General features: G+C 38.5%; 1 protein-coding gene across 17 annotated transcripts in view; it reads right to left on the reverse strand.

Moving 5' to 3' along the window:
• Positions 1–26,330, reverse strand: part of LDB2 (LIM domain binding 2) — a 395,745-nt gene that overhangs the window by 129,564 nt on the left and 239,851 nt on the right. For all 17 annotated transcript variants that reach the window (XM_062636464.1, XM_062636455.1, XM_062636456.1 and 14 more), the window contains one exon: positions 16,040–16,142. In XM_062636464.1, coding sequence (XP_062492448.1) covers positions 16,040–16,142 — 103 coding nt within the window. The remainder of the gene's footprint in view (positions 1–16,039; positions 16,143–26,330) is intronic.

Consider the following 26,330-nt stretch of genomic DNA (forward strand, 5'->3'; position numbering starts at 1 on the left):
TCCTCCTAGCTTTTTTTAGGTCCTCTCCTGTACCCTGGAGAATTGATGAAAAGACTGTCTGAGCTCCAGAGCCCCTAACCACCTGCCCCAGGGCTCTGTAGTCCTTCTTTATGTTCCCCAGGAAGTAGGGGACTCATATGTTATCAATCAAATATTATCTTTCCTAGACTGCTTTACAAATAGGAAGTCTCTATGCACATGATATTTTACCAAGTCAGTTGTGGTAGAAACCTGAAACACTAATAATTATTTTAAGAAAAAGCAAAAATGGAAGTTTCATAAATGATAGTGAGACTCTAAACACATCACATGATGGTTGTAATGGTGATTTTTCTTTTCCTCAAATGGCTGTATATAATGGCAATCGTGGATATATTAAGAGAAGCTTACAACAACACTTGTAAAAATGACTGTAAGATTCTCTGCCTCTGAAAATTTGGTCTTTGCCCCTCTGCCTCCTCATTGCACACGTAAGGTATATAAGCATAAAGCAAAAGCACTGCTTCACGCAAGCACTGTTGACTTGAATGTAATTCGAGCTTATTAGGATGCTGTTTTCCCATTGCTTCCTTCCTTAATAACTAAACTAGCTAGACATGTCAAATAGCATGTTTCATGAAGTAAAACAGTGACAAAAATTAGAGTATAACTATGATTGTATAAAGAAGAAGACAGACATAAGTGCTTCAAAAGCTTGCAAAAAAAAAAAAAACCCAAAAAAACAACAACCCATAATGTTCTTCAGTAGGAATGAAAACTGGATAGTAATGTGTACATGAAAAGCTGTGCATGCTATCATAACACAGTTGTCTGATCCAGGTTTCCAGCTCCTTTTCCCTAGTATTAGAACTGTTTCAAAATTTCATGGTAAAGGACTCATAGTTGACCCTTTCGATCCTGCTAACTTTTGCTTGCAAATTCAAAGCACACAGAATTAGTATAGTATAGATCCTATCAACAGGTCTAGAGCAATGTGTCATGGTCTGGTGAGTAAATGTATCAGTTTCACAAAGCCAAATTATAAATGCTGGGCAACTGCAATAACCCTAACTTTAACAAAGAAATGACAGAGTGGAATACTCAATTGGAAAAAAGTGCAAGCCAAAAATTCTTACACACCAATATTATCTCATTAAAGCCTTTCTTAAAAATGGCTCTAATGTGATATGATATTTTTTGTTTGTCTCTGCATATTAGTAGATACTAAAATGTCTTTAAACAGTCATTCAACTTAAATAGAACTGAATGACTATCCTATGACACATTGTACAAACAAGCAAACATCAAATACTGACATTCTTTTCCCTTCTAGGAGGTCTAAGAGCTTGGTCAGTCCTTTTTCTCCAGAAGTGGCAGTTCTGGAAGGGTGCAGGCAGGGAGAGAGCTGGTCCTTGCTGTCTCACAGGACACTTCATTTTTATCTTGTAGCAAGATGCACTAGTGGTGGCCAGTTCAGAGGATGCTCTGCTCTGGGTACATGTGGCACAGCTGTCACTGACCACTTCTGCTGAGAAGCTCTGCTGCCATTTTCTGTACTAGCTAAAATTCCCCAAGGACTTTACTTCCATTCCTCACACTTTTTTGTGCCCTGTGGGTGACCGATGCACTGATCAGAATGAGCAGGTCCACGTACCTGGGTTTAGGATATCAGTGACTTGCCAAGGAGAAGCAGGCACTGATCCCATTTCTAGCAGTTGCAACAAAAGCTTCACCAGAAGCTAATGTGGCATTGCGGTGTGCTCAGATGCCAAGGGATGTTCAAACTGAAGCTGACAACACAATCTTAATCCTGCTTCCCTGTGCATCTATACTGCAATAATGCAGACTGTAATTACATAATCATATATATTTGCACAAATGAACTTGACAGCATGCAAATTTACTGTGATCTAGATATATGTGTGCACCTTTCTACAATTAAAAGACACATCAAGGTATATTAATACTAATTTCAAGCCATGGCAGTCCACAGTATTTCTACTGACATATTGGTTACATTCTTTTGAAAAAGTTATTGCTAGAAGCAGCTAAAGTTTATTATATCTGAGCTCTACATTGTAGAATCACACTATCAGATTCTAAATAGGTCTTTTATCTTTGTTATTATTAAAGAGAATTGATGGGTGAAAAGAAGCATTCAGCATTACCATAAGAACATGGCCAGTGATGAATATGTAGAATAGACCCCTCCAAGAGTAACATGCTTCTTTTGGAAGCAAGAGAGAAGAGCAAAGGGTTATTCCCTCTATGCTATAAATGATACCAAAAGTAAAATCAAACCAAGTTTTTTACTCAGGATGCCAGATGTGTCACCTGGTGAGATGCTTAATGAAGGCATTATCACAGAGGTTCCTTCTCCACAGCTAAATTCACACTTTTTAGCTCAGTTAAGGACCACTTTTCTGCAGTCAGTGGCCAAATCAGCTTTGGTTTGCGCTGTGGAGAGGTGTCCAAGACCACAAACTACATTCACTTCACAAGGAGGAATCAGATGGACTCCTGGAACACACATAGTTCATGCCAGCCATTAACAGTCATTTAGTTTATTAGAATGGACTGGACTTAGACCAACGTAAACTAAGAAAACATGTGCTATGTGGATGTCATGTCCTCAACACCAGCTGTTTTGCTCTTCAATCCTCTTCTACCGCTCTGCACTGCTTAGTAATTTTGCTGTATCCTCTGGCTATACTGAACAAGAGATTATGACCTTAAATCAACACGCTGCCCCTAAAAGTGCTAACAGTACAAACTCTACCTGTGTGAAGGTGGTTTGAGATGCTGGATCACCAAGTCAGAATTATTGTCCAAAAGTTTCCTTCCTATTTATTCAAGCACCTTTTCCTTACCATAACACAGTTATCAAGTTGTACACAAATTCCCATTACAGATGATGCACATTTTATTAAGCTAAGTTAAACATCATCTCTCAGTATAAAATATCCTCTATTTCATCTATAACTATTATCCACTTCAATCAATTTAGTTGTGCATGCATGATGAAGAAAAGCAGAATATTGAATAGAAACAGCCTAGAAAAGGCAGAAACACCTTTGTTTTCCATCTTGATCAACATTTGCTTGGTGCAAGGCCATGTCCTGGTTCAACATCTCTCTGCTTGGAATTTTTTCCTTTCTTTTTTTTTTTTTTTTAAATAACCATGACCTGGAGCATCCCTTTGGATTACAGAATTTGATGCATAGCCAGCCATGCATGTGCAACTGTCCCTAAGGGCCAAGCCTCAGCAGAAAAGCTGGTGTGCATACAATCTTGAAACAAAAATAGCTGTCAAATCAAAACTAATTTTCCACAAACGAAAGCATGGATCCTCAGTTAGGGAATACCAAGCTGGTTTGAGTTCAGGGTTGCTTAAAAAAAAAATCACAGGGACACGATTTTACAAAATAAAATGTATTTTTAATCTCTCTAATCTCATTTAATAATGGATGAGGTGATTTTTCCTTAAGGCTGAGAGGGAGCAACAAATACAAATAATACCAGTTCTTAAGAGTGAAAAAGTTTTAAAGTCTCTGAGCCACTAAAAGAGGGGAGGGAAACACAAACAGTGCTGCTATGGCATGTGCCACCAAAGATACGTTAGTTTCATGCTCCCTGGCCCAGGGTTTCGTTCTGCCTCATTTTAGTGAATTAAATCATGTACTACAAAGGAATTTGGATCTGAATGAAAGGAACAAGATTGATAACAGTCTGAAAAGTAATGCTGTGTTAATTCAGATCCAGACATTAAAGACAAAAATAAAATTGAATTACACAGTAGTCTAGTATTTCTGGACTAGATAAAACTGTATTGTTTTCATAGCCAAATGGAGATGGGAGTAATAGCTTAAAAGATATAACAAAATGGTCAGCATCTACTTTCAGGCACCCAGCGAGCTGCACAGATGATGGTGATTCAAAAGCTGCTGCTGATCAGATAGCTGTCCACTGGCGCTTCTCTGCACACATTTCTCCACTACATCCAAACCAGCAAAATTCTAAGATTTGCCTTAGTCACAGATGAAAAGCAAGTGTTTCAAGCTGAACAGTTTGAAAAGGGCAACACTGATAATGAAAGAATAGCACTTTCAATACACTATGGTCAAGGTGCCAACCCCATTGCCTGAAGCAACACAAACAAGCAGTTCATTCTGGATTACAGGTATGGAAAACACATCTCCTAGACTCTTGTCCAGTGCTAAGCTGCATGTGTGTCCTGGGTTCAGCAGTAGCAGTCATTTTGCTCCTTCTTAGTAGCTGGTGCAGTGCTGTGGTTTTCCCCATGGAGCCCAACATCATGCACCCGATGGACTCAGCAGCTTTATAGGGATTGGTCCATGCACTAAGGAATGATATCTCTCTCTCTCTCTGTGGATGTATATATATGTATATATATAAGAGTGATGGTATATTGAAAATGTGGGATCTGAGCATGATGTGAATGGTATGGAATAAGGGGTGGATACTGTCCTGGGTTCAGCAGTAGCAGTCATTTTTCTCCTTCTTAGTAGCTGGTGCAGTGCTGTGCTTTTGACTTTCGGCGTGGGAACAGCGCTGATAACGCCGATGTTTTTAGTTGCTGCTCAGTAATGTTTACTCTGACCAAGGACTTTCTGAGTCTCATGCTCTGCCAGGGAGGAGGGGAAGCCGGGAGGAAGCAGAGAAAGGACACCTGACCCAAACTAACCAAAGAGGTATTCCATGCCACAGCACATCATGCCCAGGATGCAGAACTGGAGGCAGTTACCCGGAAGGGATTGATCACTGCTTGGTCAGGCTGGGAATCGGTTGGCTGGTGGTGAGCAGTTGTATTCTCTTCTCTTGTTGTTTCAGAGCTAGACTGTACTCCTTCTCTTTGCTTTCCCATACAATACAAAATCAATGTAACACTCACTTTCAATGACTTGGAGCCAAGATCCTTCAAAAAATGTGGAGCTCTGGAGTACTTGACCTGGATTACCATTTCTTCCTGTGCTGGGACAGCTGGGCACCAATCACTGTCTTTCAGGAGATGGGACATTCACAGAAGTCCAGTGAAAGCGTAGTTTGAAATCCACAAAATCAAAGGAATATCACACATCTCAATCAGTCCATTCTAAATCTAATACGTATTCCTATAAACTGTCCTCTCTGATGTAAACTTTTAACAGTATCTATATATGGACTGCATTTGTCTTGAAAAATCCTAATTAAATACTCCACAGAATCAACTCCTCCAAGAAAACAAGCAGAGACAAGAAATGCAAGGTTCTGCTTACATTGCTATATGCACCAGAATGAACTTAAAATACTAAGGAATGAAACCTGCATGGATCAGAATAGTGGAACAGCAAAATGTCAGCAACATTTTAAAGGTAATATAATTTGGAGTTCAGAATTTAATATGATAAAGAATGATAACCACTGTATAATACCTCAGCCTTCTCACATACAGCAGACTCAAAAAAAATCATGACTACATTAATTCAAGGGAACTTCCAATATGGAATTGGGAACAGTATCTCCGTGTCCAGAGTCAGCTTTTGGCTCTATTTCTACTAACCATGGTGCTGCAGCTGACCCAGTTTAAATGTATTTCTATAAAGATTCCATAATTTTTGGTGATGTTGCATATTGTATTCTCCTAAGCCATTTAAAAATACTGCACTACAGTAAATATGTAGTGCCTAAAACTCCAGTGCATCATGTGGAACAGCACTACTGCACCACTGAAACACAATGTAAAAGTTTCATTTGTGCAGTAAACACAAACATGCATATTTGTGTAATAAACCTATTATATTAAGATGCATATTTATGTATTTGACTGTGTTCTATTTGTGTCTGCATATATGTGTGAGAGAGTAAGGTTGTGGGTAGAGGTCATATTTTGCAGTGAGCTTTTAATATATGAACTTATAAAAGATCATCTGCACCTACAAGCCTTGTCCTGCTGGTGTCCTAGAGCTGTGAGTTCTGCAACACCACTCCCTGCAGTGTTAAGTGTATATAAACAATAGAGTATCTTTCAAATTATTATAAAGTTACCATAATATACATAAAGCTCCCAGACCCATTAGGACTCACATTCTGATTCATCTACACCTGAGGATTCAAAAAGGGAAGAAAAAAAACTGTTTAGTTATTCAGTGCTCTATAAAAGGCAATTTGTTTCTAATACCTTCGGGCAATCCGTGTGCTCCAAAGTATTATAGTTTATAACAGTTGTGGGAAAAACTACTATACTTAGTTAAGTGTCTCTTTGGTCTAGAAATGAGATGACAACATGAAAATACGCTCTGCCACAGTTTCCAGTTTTTTATGGTATCGCTTAGGTCATTCATAGAGTGGGGTGTTTCACTTCTGAAAAAGAAACAACATAAGTGTAATGAAGAAAAGAAATAAAACGAAAAATGAAGAAGAAAAATATTCCCTGACTACTAAGGGAAAGATACACATAAATTTAGGTTTGGATGGATATTCAGACTAAGTATTGTTTCTTACAGGAACTCTGTAAAGTATGTTAGAACATTCTTCTGCAAGAACATAACACGTATTAACTGACAATCTCAAAAATCACCTGATAATTTTGAAAGTTGAAGTAATAACAACTGAATAGTTTCAATTTTATATAAAAACATAATAAAGAGCATAGCAGCATTTTTATTTCTCATTAAAAAAAAATAATCTTTATGATCTGTATTTAATGCACTGAAGCCATTTGAAACCTAACACTGATCTGCCTGCCAGTTACTTAGCAGAACAAAAAAAGTACTGGCCAGTTCTTCCCAACTGCCACCACTCTATGCAAAGAAAGAGATAATTTACTGTGAGTTTGTAATAGTGAAAAGTTGTTTAATATTCTGTTGCAAAAAAAGCTATTGATTTTCATTATTTTGCAGGGATCAACTGCATTTTATTAACATTGTCTCCAGCAGAGAGAAAGAACTGAACTCTGCATATTTTGGACCAAATGGGTGAACCAAAGCCAACCACAACAAAGGGATTATTTGTACTGGGGAGGCAAAAACCCCGTAAATCACTGTGACTGTCTTAATATTAATTTTGCCTTTATTCTCACTGCTCTCTGAATGGATCCTAGACTCCTGTAATGTATCATGTCCTATATTATGATTTCTCCAAAGAGGACTTACCACTTAATCTGTTTATATAGCAGTAGAATCAATCTGATTGACTGGGATTTCAGTGTCCATTGCAATTAGAGGCTATATATAATTGTGCAATATTCACATTAGGACTTTAGTAACCCTTTTACCAACTGCCACTTTATAGACATAGGTGTGCAACATTGATTTGTATAATATACTTAGTAACGAGCAGAAGAGACTTGAGATACCCATTTGTAAGATACCTAAAACCTTCTATTTATTTGTCAGATATTTGAAGAAGAGATTGATAGAACATTGATTAATAAACCTTGTCCTGGAGTACCTAACCGAGGTCATGTGTGTACATACGTGAATGGACATACATGTGGCACATGGGTGGCACTTTACAGTGAAGAAGTCCTTTATCAATCACTCAGAAGTACAGGAACATCATGCTAAGTAACAAGTCAGCAGCAGGCAAAGGTGAAGGTCTAATTCATACCTGCTAATTGCAAATCAGGAACTTAAAGGAATTATTCTTTCAGCACCTGTCAGTAATATGGGAAAAAGAAAAATGCATTTTCTGAAGAAATCAGTGGGAGATTTGCGTAGGAAGTCTTACATAGCCAGCAGTATTACAAAAACATTATTCATGTTGTTAAAGATGAGAACAGTAGGGTGGTTTTTCTCACACAAAGTTTAGCAGCCAAGATAAGAAAGTCATTCTGGAACTTGTTATGATGGCTGAGACTGAATTGAACAGGGGGCTGAAAGCTGGCACTTGCTTTGGGACCAGTAACTCCAGGGAGTCAGAGATGCAGGTCAAACACAGCCCCTTGGCTGGAGGAGGCTCCACAGCCTCCCCAGGGAATCTGTTCTGGCACGTCATTTTTATTATCAGCAGGAACTAACCCCTCAATGTACTTTTTTACTGCAATTTAAGGCCAGCATCTTCTGCTCATCATGGATAAGAAAACAGACCACATGCCTTTTCTTGATAGGTCTTGTTATTATGTCCCATTTTCCCTTCTCCTTTTTCCCATATCTTCTCTTCTATAGATACAGCAACTCAAATTCTTTCATTTTTTCTGAGTAAGTCTTATTTCAAAAACTTTTGCTTCCCTCCAGGCATTCTCCAATCAGACCACATGTTTCTGTACAAATGCCATCCAAAATATGCATTCAATACAGACAAAGAAAAGGCAATCCCAATCAGTAGGAGAGATACAGCTGGTGCTTCAAAATACTGAATTCACCAAAGCAACTGACTGAGACAAAGTATGGATAAAAACTGCATGAAAATTAAGAAACTGTTAAACAGATTTGATAAAATATCCAAAAGCTACAACTACAATGCGAGAAAGAGGACAACTTTGGCAAAAAATAGTCAGTAGAAAAAAAAAAGGCAGTAATTAGAAGGAAAACCCTATGATAATTATGGTGAATACAGTATGAAAAGCAGGGAGAAAAAAAGGAAAAAAAATCTGGAAAAACACATTATGAAATAGAAAATATTAGAATGAGGTGCTGAAAGACTGCAGTGAACAATCCATGACTGTATGTATGGCTAAAGGAAAAAAGAAGGACCTTGAGTATTATTCAAAATTTAATTAGCTTTAATTTAATTTAGAAACAGAAAATTTGTTAACATCGATACATACTTTTGTCCTACTTCGGAAAGAATGTTGATCTTGAGATGAGAATGCTTCTTAGTCCATCAGCAGCTAAGAAGGATCTTAAAAACTATCTATTATGAGTGTTTTAAAATTCAGTGTTCTAAGAGTTTCTTTTGCACATTTCTATCTGGTGTTATAAAATAATAATTAAAAATAACTACTAAGGGAATTAAAAATCCCACACTACTGTTGTGTTGCTATTTAAGAAGGGGCACTATACAGTCAGGTAACTGCAACGTAATACAGTATCACAGTATCACAGTATGCTAGAGATTGGAAGGGACCTCAAAAGATCATCTAGTCCAATCCCCCTGCCGGAGCAGGAACACCTAGATAATGTTGCACAGGAATGTGTCCAGGTGAGTTTTGAATGTCTCCAGGGAAGGAGACTCCACAACCTCCCTGGGCAGCCTGTTCCAGTGTTCCGTCACCCTCACTGAGAAGAAGTTTCTTCTCAAGTTTAAGTGGAACCTCTTGTGTTCCAGTTTATACCCATTACCCCTTGTCCTATCATTGTTTGCCACTGAGTAGAGCCTGGCTCCATCCTCGTGACACTCCCCCTTTATATATTTATAGACACTAATAAGGTCACCCCTCAGTCTCCTCTTCTCTAAACTGTAGAGCCCCAGCTCCCTCAGTCTTTCCTCATAAGGGAGATGCTCCACTCCCTTAATCATCTTAGTTGCCCTGCGCTGGACTCTCTCCAGCAGGTCCCTGTCCTTCTTGAACTGAGGGGCCCAGAACTGGACACAATATTCCAGATGGGGTCTCACCAGGGCAGAGTAGAGGGGAAGGAGGACCTCTCTCGACCTACTAACCACCCCCCTTCTAATACACCCCAGGATACCATTGGCCTTCTTAGCCACAAGGGCACAGTGTTGGCTCATGGTCATCCTGTTGTCCACTAGGACCCCCAGGTCCCTCTCCCCTACACTGCTCTCTAACAGGTCGTTCCCCAACCTATACTGGAACCTGGGGTTGTTCCTGTCCAGATGCAGGACTCTACACTTTCCCTTGTTATATTTCATCAAGTTATTCCCTGCCCAACTCTCCAGCCTGTCCAGGTCTCGCTGGATGGCAGCACAGCCTTCTGGCGTGTCAGCCACTCCTCCCAGCTTAGTGTCATCAGCAAACTTGCTGATAGTACACTCAATTCCCTCATCTAAATCGTTGATGAATATATTAAATAATACTGGTCCCAGTACTGACCCTTGATATCAATCCAGACAAAATAGTGAAAAAAAATTATACAGGATTTAATTGATGAAGATTGAAGTGAAAGAGATGTAATTAATGCCAGTCAACATGGGTTTATGTAAAATAGGTCTTGTCAAACAAATCTCATTTTATTCTTTGATGAGCTTACAGAAGTTTGGGTGATAAAGTGCATAGGTGTAATACACTTAGACACCTGTAATGCATTTGACTTACTAGTGCATTGCTTATATTCTTAATAAAAATTACTATTATACAGTTTTGCTAAAACATTTGTAAAATGGACTGAGAATTCCTTAAAACACCATTTTTAAGAAATAATTCTCTATCAGAAACTGTGGAGCAGAGGCGCTAGTGGTGATCCACAGGCACATGTAGACCTGTTAGGCATGATTTTAATGAAATTTTCATGTATGTTCAGAAATTAAACTCTAAAGTACTGCCAAGAAAAAAAACAAGACTAGAAGAGTGGTATATAAAGGTGAAGACCAAGCAGTTACACAGAATAATCTGTCTGCCTAAGCTAGGCCAACTTACTCTGTGTTGAACCTGAATGCTCAAATCATGTTTAATGACTGGGATTTCTCTGGGAAGAAAAAATGAAAGGAAAAAGAAAGAGCATATTTCTGGAAATACTACAGTCTGTTTCTCTTGGCAAATTTAATTTTCTCCGAGTTATGTGAGAGAAGCCAGACAACAGTTTTACAGAAACCTGGGGTGACAATGCAGCACACCGGCCTCTTGAAACCACCTTTGTGACAGTGGTTAAACAAGTGGGTAATATGTGGCAAACTTTCTCTGTTTATTTCCAGTCTACGTTCCCTGCTTGTAAGAAATGACCACTAAATGTAGCTTTCCACCATTAACCCCTGCAGAAGTTATCCAACAAAGGGCTGGAAAGTTACTTGTATGGCACAGGTTATAAACAAGGAGAATGGTAGAATGAATCTGTTGCAGCTCACTCACATTTTATTCAATAAATAATTTGTAGTAATGTCTAAGATACACCTATGTAATGTATTCTAAAGGCACACAGACAAACTTCAATAAGCTCTTTAAAGCTGCTGATTTTATCATTTAGCCCAAAGTTCACTGTACTCTGAAACTATTGCCCAGAAAACTTTACCTCTATCTTCAAAATTATCCAAAAAATCAATAAATTAAGAAAAATCAAGCAGGGTTCATGCACAAAATGGAGAAAAATCACAATTGCCTAAAATGCAAAGCATGGCATAGTTATATTGTACATTCCAAACACAAACTGCAGTAGCAATTATAACACAAAATCCATATTCAATTATCAGCTCCAGATTCAGAGCAACAATAAAACTGAAATCACTGTATTTTTCTAGGGATACACACAGCGAAAGAGCTCAACTGGTTCCTTCTGAAATTTGTTGCTGTGTAACATTATGCAATGGCATACAAAATTGGGTGACAGAAACCCAGAAAAAGTGCCTGAAATTCTCAATACATTCTACACCTATAGGCTTAAATAAATCCATTTTGAGGGCTCCATTATACCTACCACACATGAAATTTTTTCACAGCTACAAATGTGATAGCTCATGCTTTTGCTTCCTCACAGTATATAGCTTCTCCATGAACAGAAAGCATTTAGTGAACAGAAATGTAGACAAGCTCTAATTTTCTGCACAGTGGCAAGTGCATCCATTACGTGTTACAGAGTCACTTCGCTCAGAAAGAGTTAACTTTCTAGCTCCTATTCTCTGCAGTGCTGCATAAACACTGCACATTATTCTTACTGAGCATGCTTCATCTTTGCTGTCTCCACAGTCTTGGGCTGTCAATCACCTGTCACTCCCCACCACATCAGCACAGTGCGCACCACCAGGCTGTCAGCACAGCAGCTGATGAGACTCTGCTAAGAGCTGTCAATCAAACTTGTTTCTCTTATCTGTTCAGGAAATATTTTGTCTCTAAGAAACAAAGAACCTGGGCAACAATGGATCAGAGTCTAGTATTTACTCTTTTAGAGGGATGAAGGCTCTTAACAGGAAATGAATGTTTTATCCACAACGAGGAAAAAAAAAATCTGCTCCATTAGGCATATTATTTTTTTTGCTTTTCTTTAAATCCTATTTACCACTTAACTTAATAAATCAGGGCATAATAAATTAAATTTCTTTTTCACTGTAAAATGAATTTTATGGATTTACTTTTATCTTCTGTTGAATATAATTCAGTGCAGTTTAAAACAGGTAGCACTTCTGGTTTGGGAAATCTTTCCCTGACTGTAGACATTGGGATGTGTGAGCTTTCTCCCTATCTCACTGTAGCCAAAAAAGCCAGACTATAGAAAACGCACATAATTTACACCTTTGTTTCATTAAAATATATATTTTCCATAGCATTTCTCATTAAAACTAAATTTCAACATAGAATTTAATAACGTGAGTAGGGTTCATAGATAATAGACCGAAAAATAGCTGAAGGGTATAAGCAAGCAAGAGAAAAACATACATTTTCAGTGGATGTTTGAAAGAAGATACTATCTTCTCTCTGGAATGCGGCACCAGGGAGAAAGAACTGCAGAAGGTAAAGTTCTTGCATCTACAGAAATAAAATACTGAAGAAAGACAAAAAGAGCTGCAGAGATGGGCACAGCAGCAATCTCAGGTCTCACAGAGAATCTCTGCATGAAAAGTTGAGCTGGGCTTTCAAGTGCACATCTATCCAAGGCAGAATAATGTTCTGCAAAGATAACTGGTGTAGGTCTAACAAACATGGTAATCAAATTAATTAGTACTGGTGGATCACTGAACCAACAGACCTCTACTCTTCCCAGGGCATAAGTATCTTTACATGCTGTGCCATATAGATACGCAGGCACATTTAAATCTAGCTCGAGTATCAGCACATTGTGCTGTCTCATGCCAAGTGAAGTAAACATAGCCCAGTGACTTCAAATCCTCATCTCCACCCATATCTGGTTTCCCCTACAGGATAAAGAGTTTCAGAGCTGACAGACAAGGAAAAACACCACGGACTTAAGAGGGAAAGTAGCAAAGGGAAGCAAATCACTTTTCTCAGTATAGAGAGGAATACTGTAAAACACAGTAATGTGAAAGGCAGGCCTAAAAATATTTGGTGTTTTCCACAAAGCTTCAGTCTGGGGCCATGAAATTAAATAAGCAGCTTAGTTTTCCAAGACAAAACAAAGTGAGTTTATAATCCTTGCAGTTTCTTGGACAAGACTGCATATTAAAAGTTAAAGGAATGGAAGGCAAATAAAAGTGTTATTTTTTAAAACCTTGTAACACAGAGACAATGATTTACATGCCTGATTCATGTGCTCCGAGCATTGGCTGTGCGAATTGGCCGTCCAGGTAAAAACAGAAGGCAGAGGTGAGGCTGCAATAGGAAACCCATGGAAAGGAAAAGTTTAAAGCAAGCATGGAAAGGAAGCCCCCTGAGAGGTTTGGGATCCACCATGCTCCTCCTCATCTCTGGTGGCTTAAGGCAAGATCCAGAGAGATCAAGACAGCAAGAAAGGAAAAGGACTGGGAAGAGAAAAATTCTGGCCATGGACAATATAATACTAGTTGTCCTTGCCCCACATATCCCCACAAGATTTTTTCTGGAATTTGGTTGCTTCAGAAGAAAATATTTTAGTTTCCCAAAGAGGGAAACCATTGCCCAAAGGAAAGAGAACAAGGTGGCAGCCACAACCAATGTCAAAGATGTAAGCAAATCTCTCAGAGGCTGAAGCAACACAAAGACAGGCAATTTTGAGCTGAATCCTGCAGCAAAGGCAAGAGGTCAGCATCTTTCATCACTTTCAACTCTATAAATGACTTCTTAAAGGATGCCTATTTCTCTTTTCTGGGGCTTTATCTTGGTGGCCTCCATTACTGTTTGTGCCTGCAAGAGTAAGAACAATTTGTCTCTTCTCCTTCCTCTCAGCCAGCTGCAATGTCTTTAATGCACACTATGTAGTAAAGAGCCTGCACAGTGGGAAAGGAGGCAGGTGTCTTGCTGGGGATAGTGCAAGTGGAGACAAGGCACTTCAGTTTGATCTCTTCTAGAGCTCTGTGCTTGGTGCTGGCACCACTCATTATGTTCTGGCCTACCACCAGCCCACTGCCCAAGGATTTCACCAGTTACTTGGAATAAAGGTACTGGGTGAGATAATGGTCTTTAGGAGATACAAAGACCATAGACATAATGGAGCATGCAAACAGGTTGGGCCCACAAAACAGTGACCTTGATCAGGTCTCTGCGCTCAGTGAGGACCTGCTACAGGTAGAAGCAATTTCCTGTTTATGTTTGCAACCAAAGGGGAACAAGCTGCTCTGTTCTCAACTCCTGGACATCATTTTGGACACAAGGTTCCCTGGCAGGAAGAAAGGGTTGCTCTTAACACACAACTTCCACTCTGCACCTTCCCCAGGCAATGCTGGAGGTGTCCCTCAGCAGGCACTTGGACAACATGCACCCACAAGGCTGCTCTCAAAACCTGCTCAGATGGCAATGGAAATGCCAGACTAGAAAAGCTCAAGGATGCTCTTTAGAGTATCACTATATAGGAATACTGCTCGTCAGAAATAATCACTAATACTTTAGTTCAGACTTACATAAATTTTTACTAATGAAGGAAAGGAAACATAAATAAACAGAAAGAACCCTAAATGCTGAACTTTAATTCTAGATGTTGACAATAACAACACCAGAAGCAACAACAGTTTGTGCAGATGTCAGAAATTAAAACCAGACAAAATATGTTGTGTACCAGGCATTTTTAAAAACATGCCTACAGTAATTTGATCTTTCAATCATGCTTATCAGCAACAAAGCTAAGAACCACAGTACTGCCCCGTACCAAACCATCCGGTTACAGATAGCACAGCCATTATCAAGCATTTGTGACAACAGGAATATTTTACTCTTTGACAAATTCTTTCATATGCAGCACTGTTTTCCAGAAACACAACTCCTTCTGATCTAACTGGACATTAATTGCTTTTTGGCTGATGTATCTGTGCCTTCTGGACTGATAACACAACTAGCAAATCTGATATCTGACAAGTTGACTCAACCTAATCAGGACAGATCAGCTGTTACCAGCATTGCTATAGGCTGTAATTTGAGGACCTTTACAGAGTTATCACTTGCTTTGAAAGGCAAGAAACTGTAATTCTGTCAACACTAATCCCAGAACGTGCGTTCAAAGTGGCTGTTATTTTTTCTCCAGGAGAAGGTAACACTTGTCAAATAAATACCTGAGATAATTGATAAAAGGAATTAGGAGTATGTGAGTGATACACCAACAATCAGTCACTCTCATGAAAAAGAACCTTGCAGGATTCAGAACACTAAGTAGAGAGCACAAGCTGTCACCATGAAGCAGGGGTCACTCTGAATGGAGTGAAACAATTAGCAATGCAGTTTTTCAATGTTTACTTATCTCTCTGTTGCTTAGTGCTAAAGCTGACTGAATTATTCACTTCAAACAAATTGATGAATTTTACTCCTTTTTCCTGCTCAGAAATGGATACCAATGCCATCAGAGTTATTCACTGCTTCACTTCTATTCAAGCTTCCATTTAGCGCTTGATTGAAAGTATTTTAGACTTCCACTGCTGTTCAAACAATATGCAGGATAAGTCCTTAATGTGTGCGAACACCACAGATCCACAGAGCTGATGGAACCAGCAAGGATATAGCTTTTGGTATATATACATTTTTTTTATACCAAAATTTGCTACAAAGTTCCCTTTGTGTAAACAATTTTGCCCACAAGACTCAACACTGCAAATGTTTGCAGAATGCAAGCATAGCCAAAGAAAATTAATAGAAAAATTCCAAATAACATATTGGATTATTTGCCTTACTCCACCAGGAAATACTTTTTCATGTAATAAAATTCAGAGGAATTCCTCAAAAAAAATGGATTCCCAGTCCATGCACTTCTTAAGGGAACTTGATGGTCACTGGAAAAAAACAAGTGGTTTCCTCATTGCCAGGTTTGCATCTGTTTCTTACAGGTAACTGTGTTTAGAAATTCAGGCTTAAAATTAGAATAAAAAATATCTCTCTTACTGTATCGCTTTGGTCCATCTTCCAAACAAAATGAAAGCGTTAAAGTTGCATCATCTTCAAAAAATTCAGTTGCAAAGGCATCCCACCAGAGGTTGTCACTATCCTAGGAAGCAACAGATCATTCACTTAACAGGAGGCAAAATGAAAATATGTTCATCTTTTGTAAAAGAAATTCAGATACAGTTTGTGCTTCTTCACCTGTGATTTAGGACTGTAGATGTCTACATGATACTTCAAACTCATTTTCCTAGGTAAAGTTCTTGTTCTAATTTAAGCAAAAAGCTAAAATATTTAGTTTATTATACAAAAAACTTTCATTTTAGCGAGCACACAATAAATATGTAATGACTTTCATACTCATAAATATATGTTTTTCTCCAAATGTTAAAAACTGTTTTATAAACCAGTTGCAAATATGGCAATTATGACTTTCGCCCCCTATTTCTGGGCTGTGTATCTCAAATGCTTGATCCTAATAATGAAAAAAACCCTCCGTACTCAATTCTATAATGCTACATAACCCAATTATCAGCATGAGCTGACAAGAAAGTTATTTAGAAATTAAATATAATAGCCATTCCACTCCAATGCCTTTAAAATAAATACAATGCCATTGCAGGCTGATTAAATACCAGGTAGTTACTTAAATGTAATTGTTACGAGAAATCTTTACTTTTCATGTTACATGAAGTGAAGACAATATTTTAAGATGAACTGTGCATACTTAGAGGTACAGTAATACATATAGCAAGAATTAATATAATGTACAATGTAAAGCTTATACCAGTATACCAATACAAGTGATCTGTGGCTTTTGACAATTGAACCAGGCATTTTCAGACCTGGGCGATCCACAACAGGCACCCAAACCTTGATGTCTAACACCCGCGCAAGTGATCCAGCTCACAAGGGTTTTTGCAGAAGTCAGACAACAGAATCCACCAACTGCTTCATTGAGAAGCTACGGGTACATTAAACAGCTGTATTTAAAATGTTTGGTGCTCATCCGCTGCTTTGAGGCCCTGAGATTTGAATCATCTGCAACATACAGGATCAGAAACAAAGCTGGAAATACACCTCTGAAGATGCCCCAGTTGTGCTCCTCAGCACCGTTACATCCCACTCATGACAGCTGCCTTACAGGGTGAAAGGTCAGGTTCAGTCAGTGTAGTGAGCACCAAGCACCTCTTAATGCCTGAGCAATATAAAACTAAGCCATAAAACATTTGTTACCTGGGAAAAAAAAAACCTGGGGTAAAATAAAAATTTAAGACAAAATACCCATCTAACATACTCATGATATATACACAGAGAAATAACTATCTTAGTTTTTTAGTTCTGTTCCTGTTTTTCCTAAAGACATTACTACTGAATTTCATTCCAAACTGCTGAGCAGTATATTCTTCCTGCCTCACAACTTTGATTCTTGTCAATCGTCCAATGGAGAAACGATAAAAACAGGTCCTACCAGAGACCTCTGAGAGATTTCTTGGCTTCCTTGCCAACGCTCCTCCTCCCCAGCAGCGTCAGGACAATGTGCAGCCCAGCCCTGTGGTACTCGCTCAAAATTCAGTCACACAGAGTCAAAAACCATCCCCACATCTTAGGAATCTGTTGCCACAGACAGCTGCTGCTCTCTCCTCTTTGTTAGTGTAAATCTGATGACTGTTTCTGTGTGCAAACATCACTGCATCAACTAGCCAGGTAACCACAACAGCAAGTACAGGATATATACACACAGGTGCTCAAGAGGTGCCTAGCAACCAGCTTCTAGAAACACACCTCTGCACACCCACCCTTCACTTGGGAGAGCCTGGGGTGACATTCTAACCTCATAAAAGAATGTATTGTCCAATAAAGAATTATGAGCTACCATTTGCCAAAAGAGAGGCTGCTGTATTGCTTAACTTGGATCTTTTGGACATACTTGTTATAGGGAGGGAAGGATTTAAGCAATATCACGTATGCATTTGCAGCTCTCATTAACTCAGTAAGTATCACTAGAGCTACTCCTGCAGCACCCAATGACATCGGAAACAAAAGGCGATCATCACACAGCTGGGATGAAAATGCACATGGGAAAGATAGAGAAGAGCAGACAAAGTGCAGGGCCTCACCTCAAAAACACGTGTATTTGCACTCACTCTTGCTTCCAGGACGCCTGAAGGCAAGGAAAATGTGGAGATGGAATTACTGTGGATTCCCTCCCTGGATAGATGAAATACTCAGACTCTGTCACAGTCTGGATACTGTCCAAGGTCTTTATCTTACGCTTTTTCATACTTCTATGTCAGGAAAAAGGAAAAACAGAAAATGCAACACCCTACCCACAAAAAAAAACCCTCCAAACCTTAATAGATGATATAAATCCTGTCAAGCTTGTATACACTTTGATGATTAATTCTCTGCTCCACCCTTGTCACAGGTGGGCCCAACTATTTTCACAGCCAACTGGTGAACAAAACCAAATGAGGTGTCCCTCAGCCAAGCTGAAAAAGGATCCAGTTATTGCAAAAAAGAGAAAGAGGATAATAAAATCACCCTTTTTTTTTTTTTCCTGCAAAAAAGGGGATGGTGAAGGCAAGGCTGCCCCCAGGCATCTTTAACTTATGCTCTGACAGGTTACAGGGGATTTTGCCAGAGTAATTATTTTTCTATTCAACAATAATGAGAAATTACCATGGCAACCTCCCTTTCACGTAGTGCACTCACACGTTCAAACACTGAAATAATGGCCTAAACATAACAAAAAAAAATTTAATACTTTAAAAATATTTTGTCTTAAAATAAACTTAAGGAGTGGGTCAAAGGAGAGAAAAGGGCAGAGGGAGCCAGCAAGTTGGGTCAGAAGTGAAGCTGCCATGCTGCTGGAGCCAGCTACCCAAGCAGGAGAATGTCTTCTGCCATAACTGCTATTATTCCCTCTGATCCCTTCCACCTCTGGCATTATTTGTAATTTGAAGCATGGCTCAACTCTGAATAGGGTCTTCAAGTAAATGGAATCCCAGGGTTTCAATATTTTTTCCTTACTCTGATTTCTTTGGCAAATGCAATCAGACTGTAAGTACAAGGATGTTCTTTCTCCCCCTCCATCTAACAGTCCCACATGTTCCCTGTGTGATCTGAGAGTCAAGCTGGGTTCTTCTTTACACCTTGCACACTTAGATGATTAAGAGTCTGCAAGCCAAACGAAGCTTTTCAACTTGTCTGTGATGGTGATTGCTGAACCAAAATAGATCTTGCAACTGGAGTATAAGGCCAACTGAGATTATGGCATTTTCTCCAAATTCCTTTATTTTTACTTAATGACTTGGGAGGATGAATGGAGTTCATGTAAAAAGTCAGTACAGGAAACCATGCTCAAGGGAGGATGCAGATATCTTGTAGGATAAAACTGGAATTCAGAATTATTTTGATAGATTGCAGAAATGATCTGAAATGAAGATGAAGTTTAGTAAAGTGAAGTGACAAAAGCACAAATACAAAATGGGGAATAACTGGCTAAGCAATACTGTAGAAAATGGTCCAGATCATAAAGCAAATATGTCAGCAATCTGTTGCTTTTGCAAACACGGGAAATGTCTTAGATATAATTCCCTCCTAATCCAGCAAACACTTCTCTGGAAAGACTTCAACTGGAATAGTCTGTCCACCTCTGGGGTACTGTGAGGCCAGGCCTGGGCCACCCACTCTTAAAGAATTTATCCGAGAACAACAGGAATCATTGAGTCTAAAGACACAAACAAACAAGCCAACCCCAAAAGACTCATAGGAAGCAAGGCAGAAAGACTTAGATGTGCTTAGTATAAGTCAGAAGCTCCTTGGACAGGGAATGTGATGAAAACCATATGAAAAGATTGCTATAAAGAAGAGCAATCAACTTGCCCATGGTGGCTAACAATAGGAGAAGTAATAATCGGCTCAATCTGCCGCCATTGCAGGTTAAGTGGTTTAATCCCCTGCTATAGATTTCTAGGCTAGTGTTTTGCAGCAGGGAAAGAGCCACAGAGCATGGCTACTGTGTTCCCAAGGAGAGGGGACACAGAGGAGCCTCAGGCAGAGCTGCCCCATCGCAGCAGCAGCTCCATGGCTTGTAGTCAGTGAGAAGTGGACTTTTGTTTTCTGCCTCACATGACTTTTGGCTGCACACATATAACATATGTAAACGGTATATTAAAAAGAGAATCATGGACACAAGTAAATGTGATTCTGAATACACACAGGAAACACATCTGTTCTAAAATGGGACCTTTTTTTCATATATAATCACTTCTCGGGGAAGAACTGAATTTTAAACATCAACCTATATGGCTTGGCATTGGACAAGGCAAAAATAAAAAGAGATAGTGCCCTTGGGAGCTTACATTTTTCTTCTGGCACCTACAACCCTTCCCTATTGACACTTACTATTTTCAGAACTCTATACATCCACACTCCTGTTGGCAAGATATGCGCTTCTCATATTCTTTCAAGTTAATACTGCACAAGAAAACTGCTGTCTCCCCAAGGAGAGAATGGTATTTCTCCCCTCCTCCCATTCCCAGGAAATCAAACTACACTTGAGCCTTTAAAATGCAGTTCAAGATAAGATGTTGCCATTAAATACACCTGTAAAAACTGCACAACCTTTGTAAACTAAGAAATCTACAGGGTAAGTTCCATTAAAAAATTCTGATATTAATATTTATACACAGAGCACACTGACAGACCATTAAAAGCCTGAATAAGAGAAACAAATGTTTTCCCCATTAGCTTTAAATTAGACCCATCTTGAGACTACCCAGCATATTTAAGGTCCTGATACAAATTTCACGGAACTAACAAATTAAAAGGAACTTATATATCTTAATTTTATACATTTGGACATTTGAGTACTGATCTGTAGATCTGGCCCTGCAATGCACAATGTTTTCATAATGTAGTATAGGGGAGGTTTAAATACATATTTAAAATATATAAATACTATGCGAAATACCAAATCTTAAATTGATTTTCTTGGAAACCATATGAACAGAGTGAAAGAGTGTAATATTCATATACAATATGTAGGTGAGAAATCCATATAGTCAAATGGCTGCCTATTATCATACAGATACAAGAAGATGAACAACTATTTTATATTCACAGTATCTTTGCTAGCAATATGTGGTGCCCTGTAACTAGCAAAAGCACCTGAAAAAGAGGAACCCAGGGCTGGTTTGTAAGGACCACTCCCAATCCTTTTGCATTTGTTGTTTATCTCATTTATTTGATCTCAAACATAAAGCATGTTTTACATAGCATTAAACATAACTTTAGTCTTGCAGCTAGCGGTATCTTCCAGAATCTCTGCCTCCCCTTGCCCTGCTAGGAATATCCAACTCTATTCTGTCCATTTGTTACTTCACGCATATTCACAGTTCTAATGGTGTTGCTTGCTTTTATTTCACTTACTAGTATGGCTGGATGCCATCTCTCAAACAATGTGTAGTAAAACTGGCAGAAAAATTTTAAGACTTGGCTTTGGTCATAAGTAGTTTTCGTTTCCATTATATACTTGCAACTTCTTGCCAAAACACTGCTCAATGCCCAAAACGTATCAGTTTCTTCAGCTTACTTAATAATTAATTAAATTATTGTTTACATTCCACTTTGGAACTTATCTTCATTTGCACAGCAAAGAAACAACACCAAGTTTCTGTTTTATTGAAAAGGCAGAATATAGTCATGCAACAGATCCCCAGAGCAACACTGCCTCAGAGAGACCGGCTCGGGTACAATATGGGGACAACATCCCTGTTTCTCACATAAATCTGGATTAACTTGAAGAGTCCAATGGAATTATAGGGAAAAGCTCATAATGGAAAGCTACTCTTACAGGTTCGCTGGAAATTCTTAATATACCAAGAATCCTATTTTTATTGCCTATAAACCACGGCACTATCAGGCAGCAAAATATCAGGGGGTGGCAAGCTGTAACAGTTAATTTACTGAATGGGGAACTGTGAAAACCAAACATTAATTATTTGATTTCAGATAAAAACGGGGGGAGGGGGAAAAAGAGAAAGGCTTTGCAAAATATGCAAATTGATTCATGCCGTTTCCTTGATGTACTCTGAACCCGTGGATGTGGGAATCAGCATCACTACAGCAAAACCATTATGCTGTAATGATCCTGGCCATCCAGCTCAGCTTTGCAGATACACTGCTTTGAGATATCATCACTTAGATTCTCAAACAGCAAGTCCACACTGAGCAATTATAGCAGCAGTTCAGATTAACTGAAATATGCTGATACTGATATAAGGAAGAGAAAAAATTTTCTTATGTTTAGAAGAATGGTTGACCTCTTCCTTGTTATTTGGCCACTCATGTATACCCAAATTAGAGACTTTTTGTTAGAGTAGTTGTGGCAACAGCTCATTGGGCTGGCAAATAGCAAGACCAGTCTACATACAGCTATAAAAAAGTACAGTTCCATTATATCTAAGCCGCCTAATTTTTCCTTCTACACAGATGCTACACACATACATCAAGTTGGATATCCTTTTAAAATTAGAGTCCTTGAAATTATGGAGATTTTCTTAGATTTTCTGAGACAGAGAGCTGTCTGGTTCAGCTTAATAACAGAATCAAAGTAGAATGCTTGGTCTCAAACCTATTATTTGTCATTCTTTAAATTTTATTGCAGCTAGTGGACAAAGAGAAATGAATCCTTAAATACTCACTCTGTACATGTTTCACTATTCAGCTACAGCAAACAGACACAGATTGCCATTTAATGCTGCACCAGTACAGACCAGAAAGAGTTAATTTATGAAATGTGCCATTTCACCTGCTTCCTTAATTTGAATTCATTATTACCACTCCTGGAACTTGTGCACAAGAATGGATATGAGAAAGAAAAGGGAAAAAAGAGCAAGGAAGCTGAGCTCACGACATATTCCACTGCCAATTCTTACAGCCACCATGGCATCATCCTTGATATTTCACAGCAATATTATCAATAACTAGCAGAAGATGCTCCTTTGTGCTTTTTAAGTCTATGGGATAAAATTGCACTTGGTCTCCATTGATAAGACCTACATTCTGGCTGTGTGAACAAAAAGACTGGGCATTAACAACTAAATCATGTGTAGTTGTTAACAGAAATAGACACTTTCATGCATACCATAGTATCTGTTTGGACTTGGTATATACACAGTTCATGTTAAAACGATATTCAAAGTTGTTTTAAATTTGAGCCTTCTTTTCAATAGGCATCAGGATGTCCCTAGCTGGCTGGGAACAGTAATGGATTTCCTTACCAGTATTCTCCACCCATGATCATTGCAGACAAATGACAGACGAGATTTGTGTTTATCAAAAATGAACCATGGTTACACTTCTCTATTCTACCACAGAATAACGCACAGCCTCAGCCTTTGAGAATGGTTTATAGAGATGGAATATTAAGTGTATCTATTATCTATTGTACTACCACCAGTCATATGAATGTTCTTATTTTATTCTGACATTTTGACCTGGTTTCTTTTTTACCTTGTTTGCTTCCATCTATATGAGTAAATGGAAGCTACTATGCCATCTATCCCAGTGAAAAGGCAATAACTAGTATTGCCATCAGTGAATACAGAGCATCAAACATCATATGTCACTAGGGCACAGAAAAAAAAGTCATATCCCCAGTAACATTAGTAAAAGAGTCTCTCTGGGTCTATCTACATGACTACACCAACTCCCAAGGCTTTAAAATTTAGCCAACACAAATGCCTTCATCAGTTATTACAGTGAAAGCAACATTATTACTGACAGCATTTAAATACCACAGTGGGAAAACAATGAAGACAGTCCTTGATACCTCCATTTCACACCAGACTCATGAACTCTTTGTTCACTGAAGGCTCACAGAAGCACCACACATGTAAGAGACATACACAAAGCTCAGGACTTCAGAGGTCCCTGCCCCTGAGCAACTGTAGTCTAAATTACGATCTAACAGACTGTATTTTGAGAGCTAAGAAACAGCTCTTCAGCTAAGTGAAAAAAAAAAAAAAAACCTACTCATTTTATCTCTAGTGCCTTATTCTTGTGCAAGTCTAGTGGTCCAGGCAGGAAAGAAAAACCCAGATAAGACAAACCCTACGTTCCAGCTTCATGGAGAAATATCAGACAGTGACAGGGCTAAGTAATGCAGCAGTGAAAAGTTGATTTTATCATACATGAAGATTATACTGGTTGAAAAGACATATAGTGGAGGAGATAGAGTTCTATATGACACTTACACACCCTCTACCCTACAGGACTTTGAGAAAACTCCTGCAGACTCAGCAAAAGACTTTAAAAAATAAGGATATGCTGAAATTCTTTTCTGGAATGGGGTACAAATATGCATTTTTTTAGCCTGCAAGTCAAACTAATTAAAGATTATGACTTTGTACTAAGCTTTGCAAACCAGGTGAGAGCATATCACAGTGCTGGACAGCTCTGTCTAACCAAGGAGCTGCTATTACTTGGAAAGATATGTGAAGTGGAAAAGATCCAGTGTATTGTATGTCCCATCTCCTTTACAGGGCAGGTAATCTCATGCACAAAAGTTTAATTTAGCCGTAGCAAGTCGGAAGCAGAAAAACATTTCAGAGGAAAGTATTTAAGAAATCACTCCCTTTTGTTACTATTTACAAGCATATTTAAGTTATATATTTAATACATATTTACAAGCACTTTATACACTGTTGGCTGCATTTAAGTGCTTAATAACATAACTGTGGTTTTGGGTGTTCAGGTATCACCCAAAGAAATTTTAACAGCTCTGTATAATTCCAGGCAGTACAGAGAAGCAAATGGTGCTTTACAGAAATCGTGGTAAGAAGCAATGGTAAAGCATGAAAAAACCACTATAGGAATTAATAAATAATTTCATAAAAGAGATATAGTTACCTGAAAATTATCTCTTAAAAGTTACTCACATTTTTTTATTCAGCTCATCTCAGAAGCCTCACTCTTGTGATCTTTTTAAAGGATTACTACTTTAATTTAGCCAAAGTACATTTCAAGTTAATTCCTGTACACATTCCGAACTTATTAGGATTAGTAATCAAAGCCACTTTTGTCAACTGACAATGTCACTGACAATATCCACAAATATTATTTATGCTAAATGTGTGTTTCAGAATCTAAACTCTACTTAGGGGAGAGAAAAGGAAAAGGTATCGCTGAGGTATTAAGTCCATCTTTCAAGACTCTACATACTTGGTCCAGTTTTGAACATTACAGCATAACTAATATCATCTGTATCACCCATTTAGCCACTAATCAGCTGAAGCTGTCAAATAAAGCTCTGGTTTTTGAAAATAATACAGCTATATTTATTGCTTCTAATTTTTGATATACAAACATATGTGCATTTAAACTTAATCTAACATTAAGGCTGAGATTTTTGAAGCTAATTAAAAGACTTATGCATTCATTTTCCATTAAATTAAGTAGAAAACAGATGCTGGAATATGCTGTGCAAGGCTCCAAATCCCAGCATGGAAATGGAACTTGTTGCATTAGCTGAATCAAAGCTGGAGGGTGACAACAGGGCTGGGATTCATCTCACCCCAAGACAGTTGCCTAAATTCATATGAGATAAAAAGCCTCCTGGAGATACCTGTCTCTTCACTGACTGTAGAGGGAGACTAGAGAATAGTTCAGTCTAGCCATTTAACTTTTACAGCTATAAAGGTGAGTATGATAAATCCTTTTCCATGTACCTACCAGGAATTTAAATTTCAGGAAGAAAACTGGTTGAGGTTTTGGGACCTTACATCGTGAAGGACAAACATAACTGAAAAGCTGGTTGAAATCACCATATCTACTTTGTCTAGATTTTTACAGTCTTGGCAGGAAGACCTATAAATGATGTTCAAGTTTTTTGCTTGCAATGCCCAAAGACCTCCAAGCTTCCAGGTTCCTGCTGTTTCAAATAAAAAGCTCCAAGTGGCAGACAGAAGTTGGAGCCCTGGTTAAAGATTTCTGCCAGTATGAAATGTTTTAAATGAAGAAGATGTGATTATTTGCTTGGCTTCCTACCTTCCCTCCCTGGCTAGCCATAGTTGCCAATAAAGGCCCTCAGGTCCTGTGTTTTTTATCTCAGCCTGTATTTGGATACAAAATTCCTGGACAAAACACAATTAAACTAGAGGCAGAATTGTTCATATGTATCATCCTACATCCTCAGAAATCTGAAATATAAGGAAATCCTAAGTCAAGACAACACGTCAAAAATTGCTATTTCTCATTCTGTTACCATCAGATCACTCAGTCACTG

This window comes from Pezoporus occidentalis, unplaced genomic scaffold (genome assembly GCF_034315485.1).
Source record: "Pezoporus occidentalis ecotype Australia unplaced genomic scaffold, CSIRO_AGI_Poc_V1 ctg48, whole genome shotgun sequence".
NCBI lineage: Eukaryota > Metazoa > Chordata > Aves > Psittaciformes > Psittacidae > Pezoporus > Pezoporus occidentalis.